Below are 24,051 nucleotides of genomic sequence, written 5' to 3' on the forward strand. Positions count from 1 at the left end.
TTCTATAGCAACCACATGTGGCTTTTCTTTTTTGTTTTATTTAAATATATTTTAATGTTCTAACATATCAATCCCAGTTCCCCGTCCCTCCCTCTCATGTCCCCCCCAACACCCCTCCCATCCCACAACCCCCCACACTCCACATGTAGGGTGATGCCTTCCAGGAGGGGTCATCAAAATCTGTCATCATTTGGAGTAGGGTCTGGGCCCTCCCTCCTGCCTCTAGGCTAAGGGAGTATCCCTCCATGGGGAATGTGCTCCCAAAGTTCTTATGTGGCTTTTCACAAGCATTTGTTCATTGTTCAACACCTCAGTTTCTCTGACAATAAAATAAGGACTAGTACTATTCCTGTGTTATGCGTGGAATTCTCACCAAAGTACTTACTTAGCAAATGTTACCTACTGCTTGTAACTCAGCCTGGCATTTTGCTGGATGGCCACCCCTAGACTCCCACATGTGTGACATGATGCTATGTGCCCTTGGCTATTGTAAACCATGCCACAAACTCTGACTCTTATGACAATTGAAGCCTCTTCTCATGGTTCTAGAACAGTGATTCTCAACCCGTGGGTCTCAACCTCTTGGGGCCAAATGGCCTTTTCACTGGGGTTGCATATCAGATGTTTGCATTCCAACTCATAACAGTAGCAAAATTACAGTTATAAAGTAACAATGGAAATAATGTTATGGTTGGGGAGACCATAGCATAAGGAACTGTGTTAAAGGGTCTTAGCATTAGGAAAGTTGAGACCCTCTGTTCCAGAGGCTACAAGACTAACATCCAGCAGAAGCTATGTCCTCTCCTAGAGGTCTAGAGAAAGAATCTGCTCCTGCCTCTCTCCATTGCTGGTGACTGCCAATGTTCCTTCCCTTTTCTAGGATCCTTATGTGTTCACACTTGTATGTGTATGTGGGTGTCTGTGTGTGCATGCATGTGTAGCCTGGAACTTACCAAGTAGACTAAGCTAGTTGATAACAAGCCCAGGGATCATTCTCTCTCTCTCTTCTCTCTCTCTTTCTCTCTCTTTCTCTCTCCCTCTCTCTTCTCTCTCTCTCTCTCTCTCTCTCTCCCCTTTTCTCCCTCTCCCCAAGCATTGTAATTATTAGTACACTACACTACCACACCCAGTTTTTATGTGGATTTTAGGGATCAAACTAAGATCCTTATTCTTGGCCTGGCAAGCAGTTTATAGGTTGAGCCATCTTCCCAGCTGGTTTTGGCACCCGTGGGTGGCCATTCTGTAGTTGGTCCGAGCCTGCCCCTTGGTATCAAGAATTCATATCCATTCTGCACCCAGAATGCGTTCACAATAACACCTTCTCTCTCCTCCACCGGACTTGCCTCTTGTCCCTGTTAGTCCTCAGAGAGTGTGCTGCTCGGCCACAGAGCCAGCAGTGTCACCAGACCTGTGACTTGACTGTCCCCTTGTCCCCTTTCTGTTTATTGCTACAGCCTTCGGGGAAGGGGCTCTTGGGTTTTGTTTGACTGACTCTTTCTAGGGTTTGTTTGTTTTGAAATAGGGTATCCCTATATAACACAGGCTAGCCTGAACCAGGAATATTCCAGTCACCTCCTGCCAATGCTAGGGTTATAGGCATGTGCCACCACACTCAGAAACTTTCTCTGCTCAGTGTTCCTTCCCGTCTTGTTCCTGGACTCGGAATCTTTGGCAGTCAGCTCGTTTGTAGATGGCTGTGCTGAAGGACCTGCCTTCACTGACGTTTGTGACAACTTCTGTGCAGACTGTGAGCCTTCCCAGGGGTCCACACTGGCCATCAAGGACAGAGGAGGCAGTTTGAGGAGGAGACAGAGCTTGAGTTTGGCATTGGAAGATGAGGAATAGAGTAAGCCCCTCAGAACCCTGGGCGCCAGGCTCCCTAGCCTCCCGGCAGGCGCTCTGTCCATCTTAGACTTTGCATTCAGTTGCGGAGATCAGTCTTGCCCACAGTTTACGGGAAACTGCTGTTTCCTGGGCTTTAAGGATTCTAGACTAGAAAGGTTAAGAACTTTCCCTGGCTCTCACAGCCGGTACCGGGGAACCAGTGTGGCTGAGAGCCTGCACTCCTCACCCTGTCCACGTGCTGCCTTGCGTGGCATGGATGGAAAGGGCCGGGGATGAGTGTCACTCGGGCTGTCCCTCCCCCTCCTCCCTCGCCGTGTTTGTGTCTTTGCTTGAGACTCAGAGGGCTGGAGAAGGTGTTCCCCTTGGCAGAAGGGACAATCTAACAGAGGCCCCTGCCCTCTGGCGGGGCCTGTCTGTCCCCCGTAGCAGCAGCACACTCTGCTGTGTGGATCCAGCTTTGTCCGGGCAAGAAGAACACTTCCGGGCTTTTTTTCCTCCCAGAGCTGCGGTGTCCGCAGTGCCCAGAATAGCCTGGGCACCACATGACTGAAGTCCCACTCGGGGGTTGGATTCAGCCATCTGTCTCATGAGGCTTCTCAGGCAGGCTTGTGATGAGAAAGCAAAGGGGTAGCAGGCAAATGCAAGGTATGTGACCTTGGAAACTGCATTTCATCAAGCTTTCCCCTTTTAAATCACCTGCTTTAAAACAAATCATTGTGTATAAGGACAGAGCCTGCCTATTGGCCTCCAGGAATCACCTCTAGCCACTGACCCCTAAAACCCATGTGCTTTTTTTTTTTTTTTTTTTTTTTTTTTTTTTTCATCCTATAGTCAAAAGGCCTCAAGAAAAAGAAAAGAAAATATTAAGACTCAGAGTTGTTTCTGTCCTGGAAATCTTTTTAAATATAAAAAAAAATTTTTTCCCAGCAATTCTTGGGCTGAGCCTTCACATTCATCCTGTAAGATAGGATAACACCACCCCCCAGTTCGCAGGCAAGGAAATGGAGGCAGGGAAGTTAAACCGCTTCCGTAAGATCACGGATGGGTAATTTCAGAGGTGTCATTTGAATTCATTTCTGAACTCATGGCCCACACCCCAGTTGACTGTTATGAAAATCCCTGTCCACAGAAGCTCAGCCCATGGCTTCTAAGCCAGAGAGTTGGCCATGGGTTCTCCCAGTGCCTGCCCAGCACCTGACCCCAGCCTTCTTGCTGCCTTTGCCTGGCGTCTCTCCTCTCTTTAGTGCTGTCTTTCGGGGTTTTTCCTAAGCCCCATTTTTTCCTACCTGCACACTGGCCAGCCTCCGCCTAGCTGAGAATCACGTGATTCTTGTCAGTCCACCACAGAGGGCTTCCTGTCCAGGTCGGAGCAGCCATGCTGTGACAGGGGTTGAGGAGTTAGTTGACCCCCTGGCCTCCGGCAGCAGCGAGGGCCATCCATCACTCTGTTGCGGACCCCGTGTGGGAGGTAGGATGAAGGCAGGGTTTAAACGAGTCCACCAGACCCAAAACAAGTGACAAATAGGTGTTTATTAGGGAAGCACTCACAGATGAGAGTAAATAACTGGTGCAGTCTTCCTGCTCTAGAAGGTGCAGTCTTCTGCTCTCCCAATGTTCTCCGTAACTCAAGAGAGCTCCAACCAGCCCCTCCTCTACCTTATAATGGGTCAGGTCTGCACCTGAAACCACTCCCGAGGGTTCACTGACAAGATGCCAGTACGGTAGGCTCACAAAGGCCTGGAGAGAGTGACTGCCGCTGGGTATCAGCTCACTGGCTCCTATCATCATCCTATCATCACAGTTCCCACCACGTTTCATAGGAAGGCTGTGGAGAACAATGACCATTTGTGTCATGCTTCCTGCAGACCAGGACTGTGCTCACAGCCCAAAGCTTATCTTCCAGTGTTCTCTGCTGTGGTGGGCGCAACTGTTACTCCCATTGTGTGGGCAAGGAGATAGAGGCCGAGCAGAATAGGAAGCATCCTCCAGGCTCAATCCAGATCTGCCGTCCACCTGAAATCCAAAACTGGATTTGTGTGGCCCCCAAATCATCTATACCTTTAATTTCTTCCCAGAAGGGGATTGGGGGGGGGGTCAAGCAAGCCAGGGAGATGTACTTTAGATGTGCAAGACTTAACCCAAGTTTGGGGGGAGACACATCCTGCAGGTAGAACAAGAGAGGCAAAGTTCCAGAGGCCTACGACCATTTCCTTTAGAGAACAGCAAGTCCTTTGACCAAAGAGGAACATTAAATGAGAACTCTGCACATGCATGGCTGTAGGTGTGGGCCACGGCCAGCCTACCCTGATGCTCACTGAGGAATAGCAGAGAATACAGGGGCCTTCTCTTGCTGTTATCAAATTCCCTTCTGCATAACTGCATTAAACAGTCATTTGCTGGAAAGGGAATTAATGGGAACAACATCTTATTCCCCAAACATTGTTGCAGTTCGCAGAAAGTGTGGAAGTACCAGGCTTGGCATCCAGGGCTATGGGTTCAGCATGAAAGACCGTGCTGAAGAAATGCTTGCCTTGAAGGAGCTCGCCACTGAGAGTTCCCAGGGATGACCGCGGTAGTAGGCCACGGGCCCCTGGAAGCCCGTGAAAGGTGAAAGAGGGTCTCGTCACCTCCAGGCAGCAGTGCATTTGGAAGATGGCGGTGCTGTCTAAGCCCACACACTTCACTTCTTGTCTCGCTGTCTCCGCATCACAAAACATTCTCCCCGAAAGGTGCCGCTCCGCCCCGCCGGCCTCTCCTGATGGGACAGCTTTTGTCTGGACTGGGAGCAGAGCCGGTGGTTCAGGGTACAGACTCTAGTGAGGGCCTGGCTGGGCATCTCAGTGCTGACCCCCGGCCATGTGCTTCCCCTGGAGCTTTTGCTCTTCTTGGTGTGTAGACTGGAAGAGGTGCTCAAGTACTCAATTAGTGGTAGGTGCTGTTACTGTCCGGGCATCCTAGGGGCTGTATAGAGCACCCAGCCCGCGGACAGCGTTCTTGGCTTCATCGTTAGCAGCAGCAGTTCACAAACTTGGCTTCTATTTCCTTACTTTTAAAGAGGCTGACAATGCCAATCTCATGCTGTGCAGAATGGCAGCTGTGGGGAGAGAGCATATTTGCCAGGCACTGTGCTGTGCCATGAGACGGGGTCAGGCTAGGTGCTGCGAAAAGGAAGTCCCGGCTGGTGGGAGAGAATGTGGCACCTTGCAGAAGTCGAACTTCTAGTGGGGCAGTGTCCAACCAAACAAGGAGAGCCCAGGGTGGTGGGCTAAGTGCGGGCCAGAGCCAGGCCTCTGCGCTCCTACAGGAATCCGGACGAGAAGCATCTTCACTGTTTTCCACCCGGTGATCAGTCTCATGTCACAGAACTGCTCACGTTATGCTCACGTGAAGACGTATGCTCTGCCCATCTTCTGCTACCTGCACAAAGCACGCGTTCATACTCCTTTCCCTGTGCCTCCTACGGCACTAAACCATCCTTTATGTTAGTCCTCTGAGCAAGTCCTAAATTCTGGGAAAGCGTCGACTTAGTCTTAGCTTTTGTTCTTCCTGCTCGACCTTCAAGCCTTGCGCACAGTAGGTGCTAAACCGTGGTGATACTGAGTGGGTATTGACTATGCAAGTGTTGTAATGGCTAGTTTTCAGCAACCCACCCACACGTGGGCCCTCCCTCACTTGTGAACTGACTCTGCCATCCCCGTCTGGTAACCAGCCTCTAAATGAACTTGAAGTTTTATTGATTTTGTTTTTTTTTTTTCAGAGCCTCGGCCCCCAGATATCAACAAGTTCCCATGATCTTAGAAACCTCATGGGAGCCAGGCTGCTCACCCTGGCATAGTCTGTGGCTAGCAGTAGAAACTTTAGTCCAGACTACTGCTTGCTTCTGTTGTAACACAGAAAGCTCATGCTCTTCTGACTGAGGTCTTCTGGTGCTTTCTGGAACCTGAAGGAAGCCAGGCCATTTGCCAGCCTCTCTCATGTCCACGTCTAAAGATGGAACTTTTGTCTTGCCTGCAGGTAATGACGTGGGGCCGTCATCGTCAAGTAAGACGACAAACAAGTTTGAGGGGCTGTCACAGCAAGCAAGGTGAGCCACCACCCCGGCTGTCCTCTCCTTTTGTGCTCAGGATCACTATGGCCAGGCGTATAGACTTGGACTTTGCCTGCCTTCCCAGTGCGACTCGGTGTAGTCACCTGGCAGCACTAGTTAGGAAAAGAAATTGGACGTCCTTGCTCGGTTCTCCTGAGCACCTCCCTGCTGGCACCAGTAGGGTGCCCTTGCCTGGAACAGGCCTTGCTGTGTAGACCAGACTGACCTCTGCCTTCGTGATACTGAGGGTAAACGTGCGCACCACTGTGCCTGGTCTGTTTCTGACCTTTTAACTGAGCAATTTTTTTTTTAAGTCTAAAGATGTTTTTAACGTAAAAGTGAGAATGCTGTGTGTGTTGAGGTGAGAAGGACTTTTGCCCGTGTGTTTTGTGTGTGTTTGTTTGTCTGTTTTTAAGCTAAAAGCGGTGTTCCTCCCTCCCTCCCTGCACTGGGGTGGGTGGGTACTTTGAGAACTTCTGTAATGACAGAAAGGTTACCTCTCTTTCCTCTAGAGGCGCAGTCAGGAATCAAAGGGGCATGCCTGGGGAAGAGGGTCCTCTGCAGGTGGGGAAGGCTAGCTCTGAGTTTATATTAAAAATAAATACCTAAAACGTCATTTCCCTTAGAACTGTCATTTTTAGTCTCTTTAAACTGGGTGAGATCAGCCCAGTTACCAGGGTGGCTCTCTGTCCCTTCACTCACCTTCAGCCTGACTCCCTTCCTCCTCTCCGCCCGTCCTTCAGCTGCAATGGGACAGGTCATCTCTAGAGTGACAGGGCAGAGTGACATAAAGTGTGTCCATAGACAGGATCCAGTTGGTGTGAACTGGACCATTCATCCAGTCCTCCCCACCCTCACCGCCCAAGCGCACCAGAAGATGCCCAGGCACTTGCCGCACTGGCCCGCCCAGGAGCCTCCTGAAAGGGCTCTCTGAGCCTCTGGACTTGTGCTGACTGAGCAGTCATAGGCAGCCGTGCCTCCCCAAGAGGATGCTGAGAAAGTCGAGAATGGAATCTGAGTCCTCTCCTATTCCCCACCCCCCAGGGAGGGAAGTTGGATTCCCCAAGAGCTGGAGGAAGAGCCCAACAGAAAGGGGATCACACGCCCACCCTCTTCCTTCTCTCCCTTTGTTTGGTAGTTAGGTGGGAAGGCAGGTCAGAGGGCAGGGGAAAGAGGTCAGAGGGCAGGGGAAAGAGGCCTGGGCTCCAGAACGGGTCCCCACAGGTGCAGCCCAGGTGCTTGGCTGCCCTTGCTCCTTGAATACAAGTTGTCCCTCGGGTCCTCTAGGAGCAGCCCAGCCTCTTGTGAAAGGGAAGTAGTGGCTTCCAGCTAACAGATGTCACATTTGATTATTCAAACAACAAGGTGCAGACTTGTTCCAGGGACTTGGGTGTTTCTTTCCCTACTCATTTGCATGTCCTCCTACTCATTTGCATGTCCTCCTACTCATTTGCATGTCCTCCTACTCATTTGCATGTCCTCCTACTCATTTGCATGTCCTCCTACTCATTTGCATGTCTTCCAAAGAGGCCTGGGGACCTACCACTGATGATATCACACTTGAGTCTGCTTCTTAGGAAAGGGGTGTGGTGAGGGCTGCCCGCGGGATGGTAAGAGATGAAGAACTTCTGTGTAGGACACCAAGATCATAGTGTGCAAAGTACCATGAGCTTTCACACATGACCATGTCCCAACAAAGCTTTGAATGAGGGGCTTGGCTTGGCTTCACCTTTCCAAGTCCTTCTCCATCTGGGCCAGCCAGGACAGAGAAAGTACACTACAGTCTTTGATTGGGTGATCTTTATGAGGGTGTGTGTGTGTGTGTGCGTGTGTGTGTGTGCAGGGGTGTGTGTGCGTGTGCGTGTGTGTGTGTGCGTGTGTGTGTGTGTGTGCGTGTGCGTGTGCGTGTGTGTGTGTGCAGGGGTGTGTGTGTGTGCGTGTGACGGAGGAGCCACATGCTACAGCAGAGTTTGAAGTCAGATCTCTCCTCCCACCTCTCTGTGACTTCTGCAGATCTGACGGTATGATACACTTGTGTGGCCACACCTTTATTCTCTGAACCAGTAAAGGAATTTGAGTCCAGGCATGATGGTGCACACCTTTAATCCCAGCACTGAGGAGGCAGAGGCAGGTGCACTATGAGCAGCCTGGTCTGCATAGTGAGTTCCAGGTCAGCCAGGACAACATAGTGAAACCCTGTCTCCAAAAAGGAAAGGAAGAAAGGATACTTAAGGCAATTCTGAAACGCCTTCGATGCGTTTGGATCACAGATGGCTGTGAAAGGGATTCACTTCTAGATGCTAAACAGCTGTTATTTATTACAGCACCAGTTCTGCTAAGACTGCCCTTGGCCCGAGAGTACTTCCTAAACTACCTCAGAAAGGTAAGATCCCCCTCTTCACGCTCACTTTACAGAGGTGTCACTGCCTGTTATGGGGACAGATGGCCAACGGCCATCCCTTTGGTTATCCAATCTGTCCCAGGTGTCTAGAACAAATATTTGTTAGATGTAGAAAGTAGCCTCTGATTCTGTCTATACGCAAATACTGCAGTCTGCCCCTTTTCAGAAGATGTGTGGCTAACCCTCAGGTCCACTCTCCAGTCAGAAGCCTGACCAGAGGTGCTGAGGACCCATCACAGCTGCTTGGCTCACAAGTCGTGAGACCTGTGGCAAATGACTCGTTAACTGCCCACGTGGAGCCCTCCTCTGTAGCCGTGAGGTTGTGCAAGGACAGGGTGAAGTCATGCATGCTTCAGATGCCCTCACAAGGCAAGAGCAAAGGCAGCTTTTCCTGGGGTAGCATCTGTCACAAAGAGCAGGGACACCTGTGCCTGGGAAGCACAGGAAACCAGTGTCCTCTGTGTTGCCGCTTTGCCAAGCAGACACTTGGCTCTTTGAGCAACCTTCTGAAACCCTGACCATCCTTTTCATTGGTGAAACGGAGTGTTCAGCCTCTTACCACCACACAGATGAGGGCACAGAAAGGGCTCTGCTGCCCTGAGAGTCGTCAAGCCCCGCCTGAAGCACCTGCTTCCTTGGGTCTTGGTGGAAGCCTCCAGCCCGCGGGCCTGGGTTAGGGTTGGGGAGATGTGCAGAGGAGCTCTGACTGCACTGGTGGTCAGTGCCTACGGTCGGGGTCCACAGTAAAACCCCCACCCGGCCCTGTGCCCCAAGTCCCGCTCCAGTAGAAGGCAAATGAGAGCTTAGTGTCGGGACATCAAGATACATCAAGCTCTTCTGTCAAGTGGCATCTCTGCAATGAGGCTTAGGTGACAGAGTCCCAGGAGGCTACTGACTGTGGCACAGACAGGAAGGCTGGCTCACCCGTCTGTCTGTGTCCAAGTGGTGTGGTTTTCAAACTTCGCCTGCGCTGCCGCCCCGTTCCTCACACATTACTACCGAGTCCTCCCTGCCTCTCAGCTTACTTCCTCTAGATCCAAACCCACAGGGTTCTCGGTCCTTAGTCCAACGGGAAAAGCTGTCCCTCGCTGTCACTGTGCTCCACCATGGGCCCCGGGGCGGGCCCTGTAGGAGCAGTCAAAGTGTCGGTCACTGACCGCGACCTCAGGCAGTCCCCTGCTGCCCAGTGCTGCTCACCGCATGCGCCACCCTTCCTCTTAACCCCTCACACTGCGCAAAGCAAAGCCCTGACATAGGGCACAGAATAGCTATCTATAATGCAGCTGTTATACCAGGGAAATGGGCTCAGATTTATCCACTGGTAGATTCATTAATTCAAAGTTCTACAATATGATGGACACTACACTTGGCCTGCTTTATGCAGAACAAAGAGATACTCTCCATCACAGAGCCTTTGGCATATCTGCTTCCTGTTAATTACTATTAGCTCCTACATCCTTGATACAGTAACTAAATGATAGTTCCTACCTGGGCGTTATTAAACTGACGGTTGTTAGATCCAAATATAGAAACAGTATCGTAGAGTCAATGATTTGAGCCAGGGTACAATTTGAGAGGGGAATGTTAGACCCTGAGTTAGCCAGTAAGCCCCACCTGCCCGAGGACCAGGTAACCTCCTGGGGTTCTGGAAATTGTAGTTCTTAGAAAGTGACAACAAACCCTCATGGGTTTTGTCCATATGAGCTGGAAAGCTTCCAGGAGTGGCCCTGATCATATTCCATCGTGGTCAGTATATAAAACTTTAATTAAAAACTTATTTTAATTTGAAAAAAAAAGACAGTTTCTACAAGGCATAAACCTGTCCCTGCCACCACCACATGCCAGTGGTCTGCGATCCTTAGTTTCCCTTCCCGCAGGCCCCAGACTGCTGCACACCAGCTCCCGGCCCCTCCTGTACCACTGTCCTCTGAATCTCCCATCAGAGCACAAGAATGCATACCAGATCTCCCATTCTCCAGAGTGGAAGGAAGGTGGTTAAAGACAGCCTAGAAGGCTGCTGTATAGCTTTGTCTTTGTTTGTTTTTTGTTTTTATTTTTAGCAAGCTTGTTGTAGAGAAATTTTTCTGTGTGAATGTTTCTCTAGTCTTTTGTCTGGTTCCCTGCTCAGAACTCCATGTCCACAACAGATCCCAAATATGTCATTTCATGCGTGTACATTTCATGTGTCACTTCATGCGTGTGCAATCCAGTCATTGTGTCTAAAAACAGCCAAACATTCTTTCTTCTTAGTTGTCTCATAGTGGTGTTTGTTTGTTTATAAATTATTTGAATAAGGTTCAAAATAAAATACAGTTGGTCTCTCAATTCACTTACAGGTTTTTTTTTTTCTGTTTATTCAAATATACTTCATTGCTATGATAAAATTCCCAAGGCTGGTACCATCTTGAAGAAAGGTGGCTTATTTAGGCTTGCAGTTCTAGAAGTGTAAAGTCTAAGAACTCAGGGGGGATTCTCAGGTCACATAACCTACCGGGCCTGCATCGCCACGCTGCACGAACCCTGCTTTCTGGGCCTTGGTGTTTGCACCCTGCGTTCCTGTCTCTTCTGGGTTCCCGTCAGCTGACAGTAGGACCTGACCAGATGCAGGGTCCAGCTGTGGCATTTTCTGAGTCAGGCTCTGTCAGTCTTCTCTGAGAGCTTTGTAGCTGCTCATGGTCTGAACCAGGGTTCGTTCCTTGAGCCTCAGCCTGAGTCCCACGTGGCACACTGATTGCCCTTGCTTACTGTCAGTACACAGTCCCTCTGCCCCAGCTTCTTGATGCCACTGTAACATTCGCCGTAGCAGCACAGACCCACGTGGCTTTTCCATTTTCCACCACCTCCTGTGCGTCCCGTCCCTCCTGTGTCATCTTTGGGCCGTGAGCCACCGTGCGTGGTTCACAGCCCTGGACCGCCCTCGGGGTTTTCGTTCATTTGTTTGTTTGGATAAAATTCTGTGATCATCGCTGCATGAGGACTTTTGGGTGCCAGCATTTAAGATGTGTGTTTCCGGTAAATGAAGATCACAGCAAGACCTTTCCATTCCTACTACCACAGGGAGCCTCCATCTTAACCCCTTTCTGCCCACTGTAGATTGAAGGTTGCCAATTCTGTGCTTTCCAGGAGATGAACATACTTGTCTTAGCTTTAATTTTGTTGTTTTGTTTGGGGTTTGTTGTTTTTATTGTTTTACTTTCTAAGAAAATTTTTTTTTATTGCCTTGATGTATGTCTGTGCTCCACATGCTTGCTTAGTGACAATGTCCCCTGTAGAGGGCATTGGATCCCCTGGAATTGGATTTATAGGAGGTTGTGAGCTGCCATGTGGATGCTGGCTGGGACTCAAACCTGGGTCCTCCAGAAGAGCAGCCAGTGCTCTTAACAACTGAGCCACCTCTCCAGCCCCTAGCCACATCCGCTTGGAGCTCAGGGCGTGACCCCACGAGCAGGTCTCTTTGAGCTTTATTTCTGTAGAGAGGGGCATGGGCAGCTTAGCGGTCTCAGGACAGCTGTGCAGTGGGTACCTTGAGGCGTCTCCTCCGTGCCCTTGCCCTCTCCTCCGAGGATGCTTTCCTAAATGCAATACAGGGTTAGAGCAGCATGCTTGGTGTGGCTTCATGAGCACACACTGAGCACCCAGCTTCCATACCAAGAAAGAACCAGAGTTGTAAAACCAGAGCTCTTAATAATAGTAATGTAATAGTAATGTCACTCCTGTGGAATTATTGATACCCGTCATGTTCTCACAGTAGATTTTTTTTTTTTTTTTTTTTTTTTTTTTTTTTGCATCAACCAAGTCATGTTGTCCTCATAATGACACTTTGAGATAAAGAGTTTTAGAGGTCAGGAAGTTGAAATTCAGAGAGCTTGTGTAATTTGCCCAAGGTCACACAGTGACATGGTGTCTTAGGTATTGTTTTATTGCTCTTGAAGAGACACCATGACCAAGGCAGCTCTTATAAAAGAAAGTAGGTAACTGGGGTCTTGTTTATAGCGTTAGAGGCTTAGTCCGTAACCATTGTAGCAGGAAGCAGGCAGGTACGGCATTGGAATGATGGCTGTGAGCTTTACATCCCGAAGCCTAGGCAGCAGGCAGAGAGAGACAGTGACCCTAGTGTGGGCTTTTGCCACCATGCTATCCTTCAAGCTCTCGCACTTTGTTCACATGGATGGCTCTACAGACAGTGGCACTTTCCAGAGCTGACAGAGAGTGCAGCTGTTAGACAATGGGAGGGACCGACCTACAGACTCCCAAGCACATTAAGTGGGGAAATCAGTTTTAGACAAAGCATGATGCCATAGTGTGCACAGAGTGACATTTTCAAAATCCGGCACCAGTCACCAGAGTTTAATGGGTGGGTAACCCTGAAAGTGCTCTTCTAATTCTGAGTTGATAAGGTCATCTTGTACTGACTCAGTGGAACCCCAGAGCTGTAAGTTGTAGTGTAGGCGTTTTCCTGGTTTCCTACTTTATCCTTGCCTGAGCTAGACTTGGGCCAGCTTTGGGCTTGCTAACCCCCGCTGCTCATGGCAGTCAATGCTTTCTTGTTGTCTTTGGGTTGTTTTTGAGATAGGGTTTCTCTGTGTAGCCCTGGCTGTTCTGGAACTAGCTCCGTAGACCAGGCCGGCCTCTGCCTCCCAAGTGTTGGGATTAAAGGCGTGGGTGCACCACTACCGCCTGGCCAGGTCAGTGCTCTTGCTAGCTTTTTTCCGTGACTGTGCCATGACCACCTGTCGTTATCCTTTCCCACAGTGGCACTAAGGAAGACAGAAACCAGCCATCATCTCTCCCTCGACAAAGCCAACATCCCTCCTGAGGTTTTTCAGAGATCATCACAGTTGACAGAGTTACCCCAAAAGCCACCGCCTGGAGACCTGCCCCCAAAGCCCATGGAACTGGCCCCCAAGACCCAGATTGGAGAGCTGCCGCCTAAGCCCGGAGAACTGCCCCCCAAGCCCCAGCTAGGTGACCTTCCCCCGAAGCCCCAGCTCTCAGACTTACCTCCCAAACCACAGGTGAAGGACCTGCCCCCCAAACCACAGCTGGGAGACCTGCTGGCAAAGTCCCAGGCCAGCGAAGTCTCATCCAAGGTGCAGCCACCCTCAGAGGTCATACAGAAGTCACACACCGGGGACCTCTCCCCCAGTATGCAGGCCAGAGATGCCATCCAGAAGCAAGCCTCTGAGGACTCCAATGACCTCACGCCCACGCTGCCGGAGACACCCGTACCACTGCCGAGGAAAATCAATACGGTGGGTGGGAACCGGGCTCTTCTAGCAAGGCCCATTGTCCTTTCCCTTTCATGGTGCTGGGAACAGCTCCGAGAGCTGCGCGTGTGTGCTCTGCACTCTGCCACTAAGCCACATCCTCAGACTCGCGTGCTTCCAGAAGGTGGTGAGGGGACCTGTGCTCCACCTTAGTAAGGGAACAGAGGCCCCTCCTCTCTCTCCCACCGACTGAAGCATCCCTGGTGGTTTGGAGCCTGGTGGCTATAAACACTGCCTTTGGATCCCAGCTGGCGTGCTGTGGGGCCTGGCTTCAGTGCCCGATGCAGCTGCCCAGCTAGCAGTATGCTGGCATTCTCCAAGCCTGGTTCCTCGGGTACAAGAAGAGCTTGTATGGTACCAGGCTCTGGCAGCAGTGGCCAGCGAGCAGTGGCTAGTGGCCGTGTAAGGCGCTCTCAGCCGTGGTGTGTCTGACTCAGAACCTCCCCCACCTGTGGGATCAGCCTCTGCCCCCTCTCACTGTGTCTTCCCGCCTGAACCAGAAGGAAAGCTCCAAGACCCCCACAGATGGGTTTCGTAGAGGCCTTGCCACTCTGTCATTTTTCTTGCACTGTGTCCCACTCTGTAAGTTATCAACCTTATTTTTATGTAAAAGTGGTTTTTCTCAAGACCCCACGGTCCTTGTGTAAGCGCGACACTCCAAAAAGGTGTTAACAGCGCAGACGATGGTAGAGAGCCAGAGCTCCTTCCACTTCCTGTGCCTGGCGTCCCTGTTGGGTCAGTTTATTATAGCAGTGCTGCCCGCCTCAGGGAAGGTGACCAGTGCTCCCTGGGCTTGAGCTCACCATCATCGGCTTGCCATTCTTGCGGCCTCCCCTGGCACTGCTGGCGGATCCTCTGCTGTTTTGCTATGCACAGAACTCCAGTTCATGCTGCCTTAGAGGCAGTGTCTTGCTCAATCCTCACCATTATAAACGGACACATTACAGGCCTTCTCAGTCTCTCCGCACTGAGAGGACAATCGGCTGCTGTGGTTCTGGTCAACCTCCCAACCTCACCAGCACACATACCCCAGCCCCTCCCCCAGGAGCATCAGGAAAGCCAGGGAGGAGCCAGGGACAGAGGAAACAGACACCTTGCCCAGAGCACTTAAAGAGATAACTTGTCAGGCTGGAGCCGTGGCTTGGTGCCTGGGAAACACTGGCCGCTCTGCCACAGGACAGGGGTTCAATTCCCAGCACCCACGTGACAGCTTATAATGGCCTGCAACTCCAGTTTGAGGGGATCCAACACGTTCACACAGACATAAATGGCTGTGCATGAAATAAAAAAAAGAGATAACTCGCCATTTCCATTGCTAATAATCTAGTTAACTGGGTGCTAAAAATATTCCTTAGAAGGTGCTGCCTCTGTACACCTGAGTCCTCAGAGAACTGAATCCAGCCAGTAGCAGTCCTGATCGGAATCACATCTGTGTAGACCCAGGCTATTCCCTGGGTGTCCCTGGTGCTCCCTGACCTGTTTTGCATGAGGCCCTGGGAAATCCATCTGAGCTGCGCGTGCGTTCACCATGCAGAAAATGCACGTCTCCCTGATTTTCATAGCTCCTACTGCCATTTCTGTGCAAGTTGGTGCTGAGGGAGGCAGCGAGGAAGTACAGGTCTCTTCGTGCATTTTGGGAAAGCTGAGCTGTGATGGCTACCCGCATTGGTTGTCCTCTGCCAAAAGTTACCTGCTGACGCTAGCCAGACTTGGGGGGGGGGTGTTGCCACTCCTGAGAATGCACAGAGCCCAGGGAACATGCCGGTCTTCTGCACATGAGCATGTATGCACACACATGCGCGTAGCAACACTTGGGAAAGTCAAGCCTAGGCACAGAATGGCCTGCCTGGGTTTGCCCACTTTGTGATGTTGCTTCTCTCTATTCAAAGCTGCTTGCTTCGTTCTAGGGGAAAAATAAAGTGAGGCGTGTGAAGACCATTTATGACTGCCAGGCAGACAACGACGATGAGCTCACGTTCATTGAGGGAGAAGTGATCATCGTAACGGGGGAAGAGGACCAGGAGTGGTGGGTATGTACCCATGTCTGTCTTACCATTCATTCCTTCACCCTCCGCTCCATAGGTGGGTGTGAGGGTCCTATTAGATACATGGCCGGCCGGCACCACTAAGTACACGCTATAACAAGCGTGCCCAGGGAAAGTCTATGAGCCACCAACCAAACACGCATCCAAGTAAAGAGTTTAAAATCCTAATGCTGGTGTAGAACTCGCGGAACCCTCTGAAGACACACTCAGTTCAGGTTGGTGAGCGAGGTAGGCCAGGTCCCTACCACTAACCATGCTTCTCGGAGGAAAGCGGTCCCATGAGGCCTGGGCACAGCACACTCTCCCACAGGGACTTGGGGGAAGGAGGAGCGCTGGCCCGTCCCGGCTGCTTCTGCCCAGCTCTCCAGTGTGCCCCTCTGTGGATTCGGTGGGCATCTCATCTGCAGCCGGTGCACGTGCCCTCGCCATTTTTGCGGCAGAGCTTCTCAGCGCAATTAACATTGATCTCATTGAGGGAATCAGGGAAGTTTTGTAGCCGTGGCTTGCAGGTTTATGCTGCAAACGGTAAAACCGCCATAGGCCACGATCTGTCTCGGGACACCGACGACCTCTGCAGTAGCTGGAAGGCACAAGGGGCCTCCAGTGCAAGCTCTGCTTTTCTCTTTATAATCTTAAATTGTACAAGCCTGAAGGAGGGGGTTCCTTGTAACGAGTATTGTTTTTCTGCCTGCCGCCAGTCTTGTCCCACCGCCGCGCCAGCCCCAAATAATACAGAGACTCTGTATTAGATGTTATACTGTTGGCCAGTTACTACTTTCTTATCGGCTAGCTCTGTCTTAAGTATTAACCCATTTCTGTTGATCTATGTATTTTTCTTACCGGGGAGCCGGCGGCATACTGCTTTCTTCAGACTCTCCATCTTGACTCCTCCTTACTACTTCCTATTTCCTCCTTGTCTCCTAGTCCCTCCTATCTTCCTTTCCTATTGGCCAACAGTGCTTTATTATTAACCAGTATGAGAAACATATATACATAATGGCATCTCCCATCAGTTCCTTTTCCCCCTTTTACCAAGTTTTATGAGGAGGAGACTTTTCAGGGTTTGCCTGGGGCTCCCCATGCATGACTGCTCATCAGAGCATGAAGATGGACACAGATGCTGACACCTACGGGAGCCCTTCCTCGCTGCTTCCCTCCAGGAAGTGCCAGGAGGCCCTGCAGAAGGGCCGGCCTTGTGTGTCGTTTGCTCTTGTCAAGCACGGTGAGGGTGAACGCCTCTAACTGCGCCTTTCTCCCTACAGATCGGGCACATCGAAGGACAGCCTGAAAGGAAGGGCGTCTTCCCAGTGTCCTTTGTTCACATCCTGTCTGACTAGCAAAAAGCAGAACCTTCTGTCCGTCCACACCCTTCATGCCAGACCGCTGCCTCCATGTAATCCTGTATACCACGTGTATATAGCTGCTGTTACAGACCAAGAACTCATGGAAGGGCCACTCAGGAGGGGAATGTAGTGTGTGTTGTAAATACCCTGTGGTCTTCTGCCTTCGCCAGTATTAGGGTAGCCTCGGGGCCTGGTGCACCGGACCGGTTTGCCAAAGCCATCTATGGCATCTAGCACTTCCATCTCTCTGTGTGTGCTGTTTTGTGAGCAAACGAAAACCAGGAGTGTAGGAGCTGCTGGTTTCCCGGGTGAAGAGTCTCCAGCAGCTGTTGAAGGGTGCAGAACTGACTGCTCCTAACAACAACGCAGTATTCTCGGTGGCGCTACTGAACACGCAGCGTTAGCAGAGGTGGGTTCTGCGCTCCGGGCGGAACTTTAAGTCTGCCCCTGGCCTGCCAGCCTGTAGTCACCTGTGTACACAGTTTACAGCTACACAAACCTAACTTGGTATTTATTACAGAAAAGTGCTCAGCTAAATGTGTTACTCCTTCAGCAAATCCCCACTGACACAGAGTCCTCTGCAGCATTTTACAGTGTGTGCAGCCTCCTGCAAGCTTAGATGAGTGGATTTGTACATCCTATGGCGAGTGCCCACCCCTGAGATATTACCTCATTATGCAAAAATTACATATCCTCCATGACTATTTTGACAAAAAGCTTAAAACCACGTCTGATGAAGTTCGACTTTGAGCAACCAAGGACTGCCAGAAAATACCCACCTCTACGCTATGCATGCATCTAGAAGCTTACCCGAATCCTGCCTTTTATAAAGGAACGAGCAGTATGAAGAAGTGAGCTGTACATTTTTAAACTCGATTGCCATTAAAGCAGAAGTTACAAGATTGCAACAGTACTTGTTTCTGGTCACTCATTTGGCCTCTCTTCTCCGGAGTGAGTGTTTGCACACCGCTTTGACGCAGCCCCCACCCCCATCCCACCCCCCAACTGGTCTGAAGCATCCAAAGTGTCAGTTTGAAATATTTTCTTCATTTTGTTCTTGATTAAAACCTTTACTATTCCAGATGAAAAAAACTGTCAAGTGAATCTTTCGGTTTTTCTAGTGCAAAACCCAGGTGCTGACACAAGCTTTTCTTTCTCTCCTCCTTCCATTCTCTTCCTTAAAACTCCAGTCACGGATTGATTTTCTCATCTTGAACTTACCCAGTAGACACGTGCCCTTCGAGTCAGTTTATAACCGAGCTGTGGGACGCTGCTATGAATTGCACTGTGATAAAGCTCTCTGCAAGCCATCTCTGTCTGTCTGGCTATCTGTCTGTCTGTCTCTGGTTTGTTGTTGCTGGTGTTTCCCGTTTTGGTTTTTCCCCTCATCCCGTTCAGCACATTGCGTTTCCATCTTAGGCTGCAGTCTGAATTTGGGGAATGAATGAAGTAGTTGTTTATACTCCTGGGTCCAGGACTGTTCCGATACCAAGGTGTGTTGTCATTCTGGAGTCGTGTTTGCTTGAGTTGCTGTTTTGGCCACAGCACAGAAGACAAATATTTTTTAAGCAGATAACCTCAGCAGTGAAATGAGAAACATTGATTTCACAGAAGCACAGTTCGCAATGAAGCCTGTGGGAAAAGCCCCCTCATGACCCACGGTGCTCAGTAAACGCTAACGTAGTTTTGCATAAGTTGTTAACAGTGAGAACTCCGAACAGCCACCCAAGAAATAAACCTTGCATGACAAACCTTCAAAATCCTCTTTCAGCCGTTACTGGAAACTGATCTTAAGCAATTGCTTCCATAGTATCTGGACACCTGTGCATCCCCACATTGGGCCGAGAGCAAAAGGTGCCAGTCGGCTTGCTGGGGTGGGTCCCGCAGCAGCCAGCAGCCTGGCATTAGAGGCCACGATGGTCGTAGGAATGTGGTGGCTGCCCAGTGTCCCAGTCCATTCACACATTCCTAGGAAGCATTGAGGCTGAGATTTGGAGGTCTAGACTGACTTTTGCTCACTTGCACCTAAAGTGAGCCAGTTTTCAAACATAGCAGCCCCACCTCCAGGGTGCCGATCGAGTTGCTACATCCTCTTCTGCTGCTGGGACTCACACAGTTGTATGTCCATGCCTTTCTCTTCCGGCTTTTGTCTGTTTCCCATCAGCACTTTGAGTTCTCTCTGTGGGACATAGGAAAACTAGGTAGGCATCCCTTCAGCAGTCTTGTTAAGTTTAAATCTGACCTTGCTGTGGAACCTTGATGAGCCGCAATCTGCAGTTTTGTACATGACATGTTTTGGAGGTATGGAACCTTAAGGAAGAAAGCAAATTCATTCCTTCTTTTTTTTCTTTTCTTTTTTTTTTTTCCCTAGAAGGGAAAATTATGTCTGCAAACAGTATGTCTTATTTTACTGTTGGATAGCAATTGTTATTTATTTTTCTATTGCCTACTACTTGGACATGGTATATAGGAGCCCTGTCGTGCCTGCCACTAGCTAAATCCCACGTTATTACCTGGGAGTCACCACCAAGCATCAGTACACTTTTCATTTCACATGTATTTAATGTGACAGTTTCTCAGTACTGTATGTGTTAATTTCTACTTTTTTAATATTTAAAATTGCTTTTAAATAAACATATTCTCAGTTGATCCCAAGCATCTGAAATCAGGCCATTTTGTGAGTTGTCCACTACTTTGTTGACTGGGGGGGGGAGGATGATACGGTTTGGGGGTGGAGATGGGTAGCATAAGTCATCCTGTGCCACAGCTCACAGCGTAACAACCTGTAGCCTTCCGGGCTCACCTGAGTCCCACCTTGTGTGGACTTTTCAGGGAGAGACAAACATCTGTTCACCCCAGACATGGCACTCACTAGTAGCAATTCCTCCCAAGTCTAGCCTGATGGTCAGAGTATTTAACTGGGGCTACTTACAGGAGTTCCCGTGAAGGACAGGAAAATGGGCAACTTAGGCAGCTACACCACTAAAAAAACGGTAACACATTGTATCAGGGATGGGAGGGGCTTTGTCAACCCCTCACGCAGAAACCTGTGACCACCTGTATATCGAGGGTCATACGTTATCGTGCCGAATGCTGCATCTACCTGTCTTGCCTGACTGTGACTCCTGATGCAGCCACACAGCTAGGTAGACCAAATGGATGAGCTCCGTAGCATCTACTGTGCCCTCTGCGAACCCAAGGGGCCTGGAAATGGGGTGCAGGGACATGCATGCAGGGGTGGAGATTCGGGGCTGGAAAAACACAGCATCAGGAGTTCACACAGGCGGTTCTGGCTCTGAGGCTGGTCTCAAGATTCCTACAGTCAAAAAGCCTCGTGACACGGTTGTAGTCAGAGACATTAGTAGGAGCACACAATGAAGGCTCGTCAGGAAGATGCCACAGTTTCCTCTCTTTGAACACTAGTGCATTCCGTCTGTCACAGAGCAAGGCGAATATGCACCCAAGGAAAGCATCGTTGACGCGGAAGGCTGTGGCTTTCCCATCCGGATATTTCCCAGAGAGGAAAATGGTGACCCGAACAATCCAGGATCATGGACAGCCGGTCTATCTTGTGATAAGAGGCAGCCAGTCTCCCATTGGTGGCTTGTGGTTCCAGTCCTGTGCCTCACAAACTTCACAGCTAAACCCCGGAGAGCAGCAGCAGCCATGTCTGAGGGAACTAACGGTGTAGAAACTGGAGAGCCACTGGGTGCTTCCTACGGACAGCCCATGGCCCTTCACAGGTGCACACACAGCCTTCCGTCAAGGCGCAGCCAGAGTGATGACCTCCAGGCCACAGTGTGATAGGTAACCGTGCCAGCCCATGTCCTTCCTTCGCTGTTCTTGCCTTTTTCTGCTCTAAGCCTGTGCCCACCCACCAACTCTTGGGGTGTGGGGTGGGCTGGTTGGTGACACGGTAACTGATGGTCAGCTTCTGTTTGGCCCGTCTCAATGGTTCTCATGTTTGGAACATACTGGATCTCCGCTGGTTTGGTGGTATGGGGGTTATATGGAGTGAATGAGCTCACTTCTGCCGTGAGTGCTGCGCTAAGTGTGTGTGTCTGGCTGAAACTCTCGGCCTGGCCTCAGTGGCCAGTAGCCTGGATGAGGATGACTTCAACTGAATACTCCACCGGACCTGCTAAGCTGATTTACAGACACTCCCTTTGTGGCCAGAGGATAGCAGGCCTGTGGGTGCAATGACATCTCCATGTCTTCCCTGCAACACTCACAGGCCAGGACGGAATGCAGGCCAATGTCTGTGGGCTCAGCTACAGGGGGACTGGCAACAAGGAGGTGGCCTGTTCTGAAGGCTTTTATGGGTTCAACTCAGAGGCTGCAGGGCTGGAGGGTGGCATCCAAGAGCAGCCAGAGTAAGCGGCAAGAACAGGCAGAGACAGCCGCGAGAGTCACGTCGGCTGGCTGTGCTGCAGGAGGGTGGGGGACCTGCCTTTCCTTGCAGGGGTGCCGCAGACAGCTGGCCTGTGCTGGATGGGCCCCATGCAGAGGGGCTGATGGTGAGGCTCTGCTCTCCAGTTGCAGGTGGCACGGGTGTTCCCAGGTGAAGGTGTGACTTTAATAAGAGTCAAGCCATTTCTGTTGTTGGAGGCCAGACTTGCACCCGGAGACCTTCTGCTCCCGGTCAGAAATAAGAAGCCGAGTCAAAACTGGCATGCCCCAGCCTTCTACCAGATAGCCACCAGGGGAGTGTGAACCGGGGAGTTTGCCTTTCAGGGCAGTGATTGTGTTTGCCAGAAAGGCCCTACAGAGAGCAGTTCTCAGATAATACACACCCGAGTCAGCGGCCGTGTCCTAAAACATGGGACAGGACCAAGGAGGCGGCAGGGACAGCTGTGGGGCTTCGTGGGGACCCTGAAACATTGAAGGGCCCGAAAACAGGAGTTAAAGCTCAGACGCAGACAGCTGTTTGCACAAGTCTTAACCACACAGCAAACGTGAGCCAGGCGCCCGGAAGGCTTTCTCCTTCTGCTAGGGGAGAGGCCTTTGTTGGAATTCAGATGCCACCTCCCAGATCAGAGAGCAAGCAGGGCAAATGTGTCACTGCACCAGGACATTAAGGCTGGGCTCTGAGCTTCTGGGCTCCTCGACAGAGAACTAGCCAGCTTCCTGGACAGGAGGGAGCCAGGAATCAGCATTTTAAAGTCTGGGATTGTCACCAAAAGGGAGGGTGGTCTGGAGCCCTACACACGGCTCTGCACAGGGTCATGCTTGCGGCTGTCACTTGCTCCATGGCCAGGTGCATAGAAAAGGGTATAGACAGCGTGTTTGGCAGACCCAGCCCCCTCTGCATGCCAGCAAATGTGTCAACAGACATTACTGAGAGGCCAGCACATGCTGCTTAAGCCCCTGGGAGCCTCAAGTTTCCTTCATCGCGTGGTACTTCATGGCTTGCAACTACGGACCCAGCTCCGTCAGCCGGGGCATGCCACGGGACCCCCTGCCTCCTGCAGGACATCTGGCCAGCCCCACTGTGGCAGTTTGTGACCTGGAAGGGCCGCCTGTAATGTTGTCACTGAGGCCCCAAGGTCAATGCCAGCGGAATCAGGAGAGAGAGGTTCGGGGCTCCCTCTTTGGTTTTGCTTTAGGGTTTCTTTTGTTTAAATTTAATGTATTTATTGTGTATACACGCACCAGAAGAGGGCACCGGATCTCGACATAGATAGTCATGAGCCACCATGTGGTTTCTGTTCTCAAAACTTGTGGTGGTCCACCCTACCTCTGCCTCCCGAGTTCAAGGGCTACAGGCCCGGGGAATCTCTGACCCTTAACCTCTCCCAAGTTTCAGGGTCTGCCTCTGTGTAAATGGAAAGGAACCGTGTTTCCCAAATGAAGATAGGAAATGGGAAGGATTTCCCTCGCCTTCCTTGGAGACAAGTGAGAAATTAGGGGAAAGAATCTACCGAGTGCTGGACATGCAGTTGGTGATCACTTGGCCATCCCGGAATGACAGACAGAGCACATGGCGTGGTCAGTGGCTAGAAGGGACCCTGGAGGGGCCCCAGCAATGGCAGTGCAGGCACCAGCTGGGTGTGCCCATCTAGCCCTGTCCTCAGGCCATCTCCACCTAAAGATGTCAGCAGAACCCTCGGGGGAGGACTTGTCCCCCGCCACTCCCCAGCTGTTCATATATGAGTCACAAACTTGACACTGGCTGGCAACTAAGGTTCCCAGGGACTCTGCTTGGATGAACTTGCTAGAGTAGTCACAGAGGTCAAGGGAAGTTGCACACTGGGTTTGGTTTGGTTTTGCTTGTTTGGTTGTTTGTTTTACCCTGGCTGTCCTGAAACTCACTTTATAGACCAGGCTGGCCTCAAACTCACAGAGATCCTCCTGCCTCTGCCTATCCAGTGCTGGGACTAAAGGCGTGTGCCAGCACCGCCTGGCCTCACCAGGTTTTAATAGAGGACATTGCACAGAAACGAGCTGTGTGTGGAGGAAGGCAGGAGGACAGGAAGCAGGGCTTCCAACCCACCCTCCAGGGACTACCAGGGCCTTGGTTTCTGTCCTAGAGCTCTATCCCTCTGGGGTTTGGGAAGGCTTTCTTCTGAGGACAGGTTGGTTCAGTGATCCATTCCAAAGACTCACTGTCATCTTCTGTCCCCCTGGCTGGATAGGGCATAGGACTAAAAAGTCAGAACCCTTTCATCCTGTCTTGGTCTTTCCATAGTCAGCCTTAGGAGCCAGCAACCACCAGCCAGGCGTTGGCATATAAAAAGACACTGTCACTCCTGAGGTTCCAAGGAACTCAGAAGTTGTGTGCCAGGAGACAGGAGAAAGACCTGTACATGTGTCTCAAGATCTTTCAGGGTCACTCCTTCTAAAGGGTGTAAAGGAGAGCTGTTCCCCCTTTCAGAAGCCCACAGAGCCCTCACACCCCCAGAGAAGGTCAATGCCAGGGAACCCTGCCGCACTTGGCTCTACACACTTAGGCTGCATACTGCTGACTCCCACCCAGAAGCCAGGAGCCGGACAATGAACCTCTTATGGAGCCCTAAGCTGCAGAACAAAGATGCAAAGGGCACATTGTCTGAATGTGCTAGCC

General features: G+C 50.9%; 1 protein-coding gene across 3 annotated transcripts in view; it reads left to right on the plus strand.

Moving 5' to 3' along the window:
• The window catches only part of Asap1 (ArfGAP with SH3 domain, ankyrin repeat and PH domain 1), a 259,627-nt gene extending 239,984 nt beyond the window's left edge, over positions 1–19,643 (plus strand). For all 3 annotated transcript variants that reach the window (XM_051202528.1, XM_051202529.1, XM_051202530.1), the window contains 5 exons: positions 5,860–5,929; positions 8,257–8,315; positions 13,086–13,585; positions 15,508–15,630; positions 16,908–19,643. In XM_051202528.1, coding sequence (XP_051058485.1) covers positions 5,860–5,929; positions 8,257–8,315; positions 13,086–13,585; positions 15,508–15,630; positions 16,908–16,982 — 827 coding nt within the window. In that variant the 3' untranslated portion in view covers positions 16,983–19,643. The remainder of the gene's footprint in view (positions 1–5,859; positions 5,930–8,256; positions 8,316–13,085; positions 13,586–15,507; positions 15,631–16,907) is intronic.
• The last annotated feature ends 4,408 nt before the right edge of the window (positions 19,644–24,051 follow it).

The sequence above is a fragment of the Phodopus roborovskii genome, unplaced genomic scaffold, assembly GCF_943737965.1.
Source record: "Phodopus roborovskii unplaced genomic scaffold, PHOROB, whole genome shotgun sequence".
NCBI classification, from domain to species: Eukaryota; Metazoa; Chordata; class Mammalia; order Rodentia; family Cricetidae; genus Phodopus; species Phodopus roborovskii.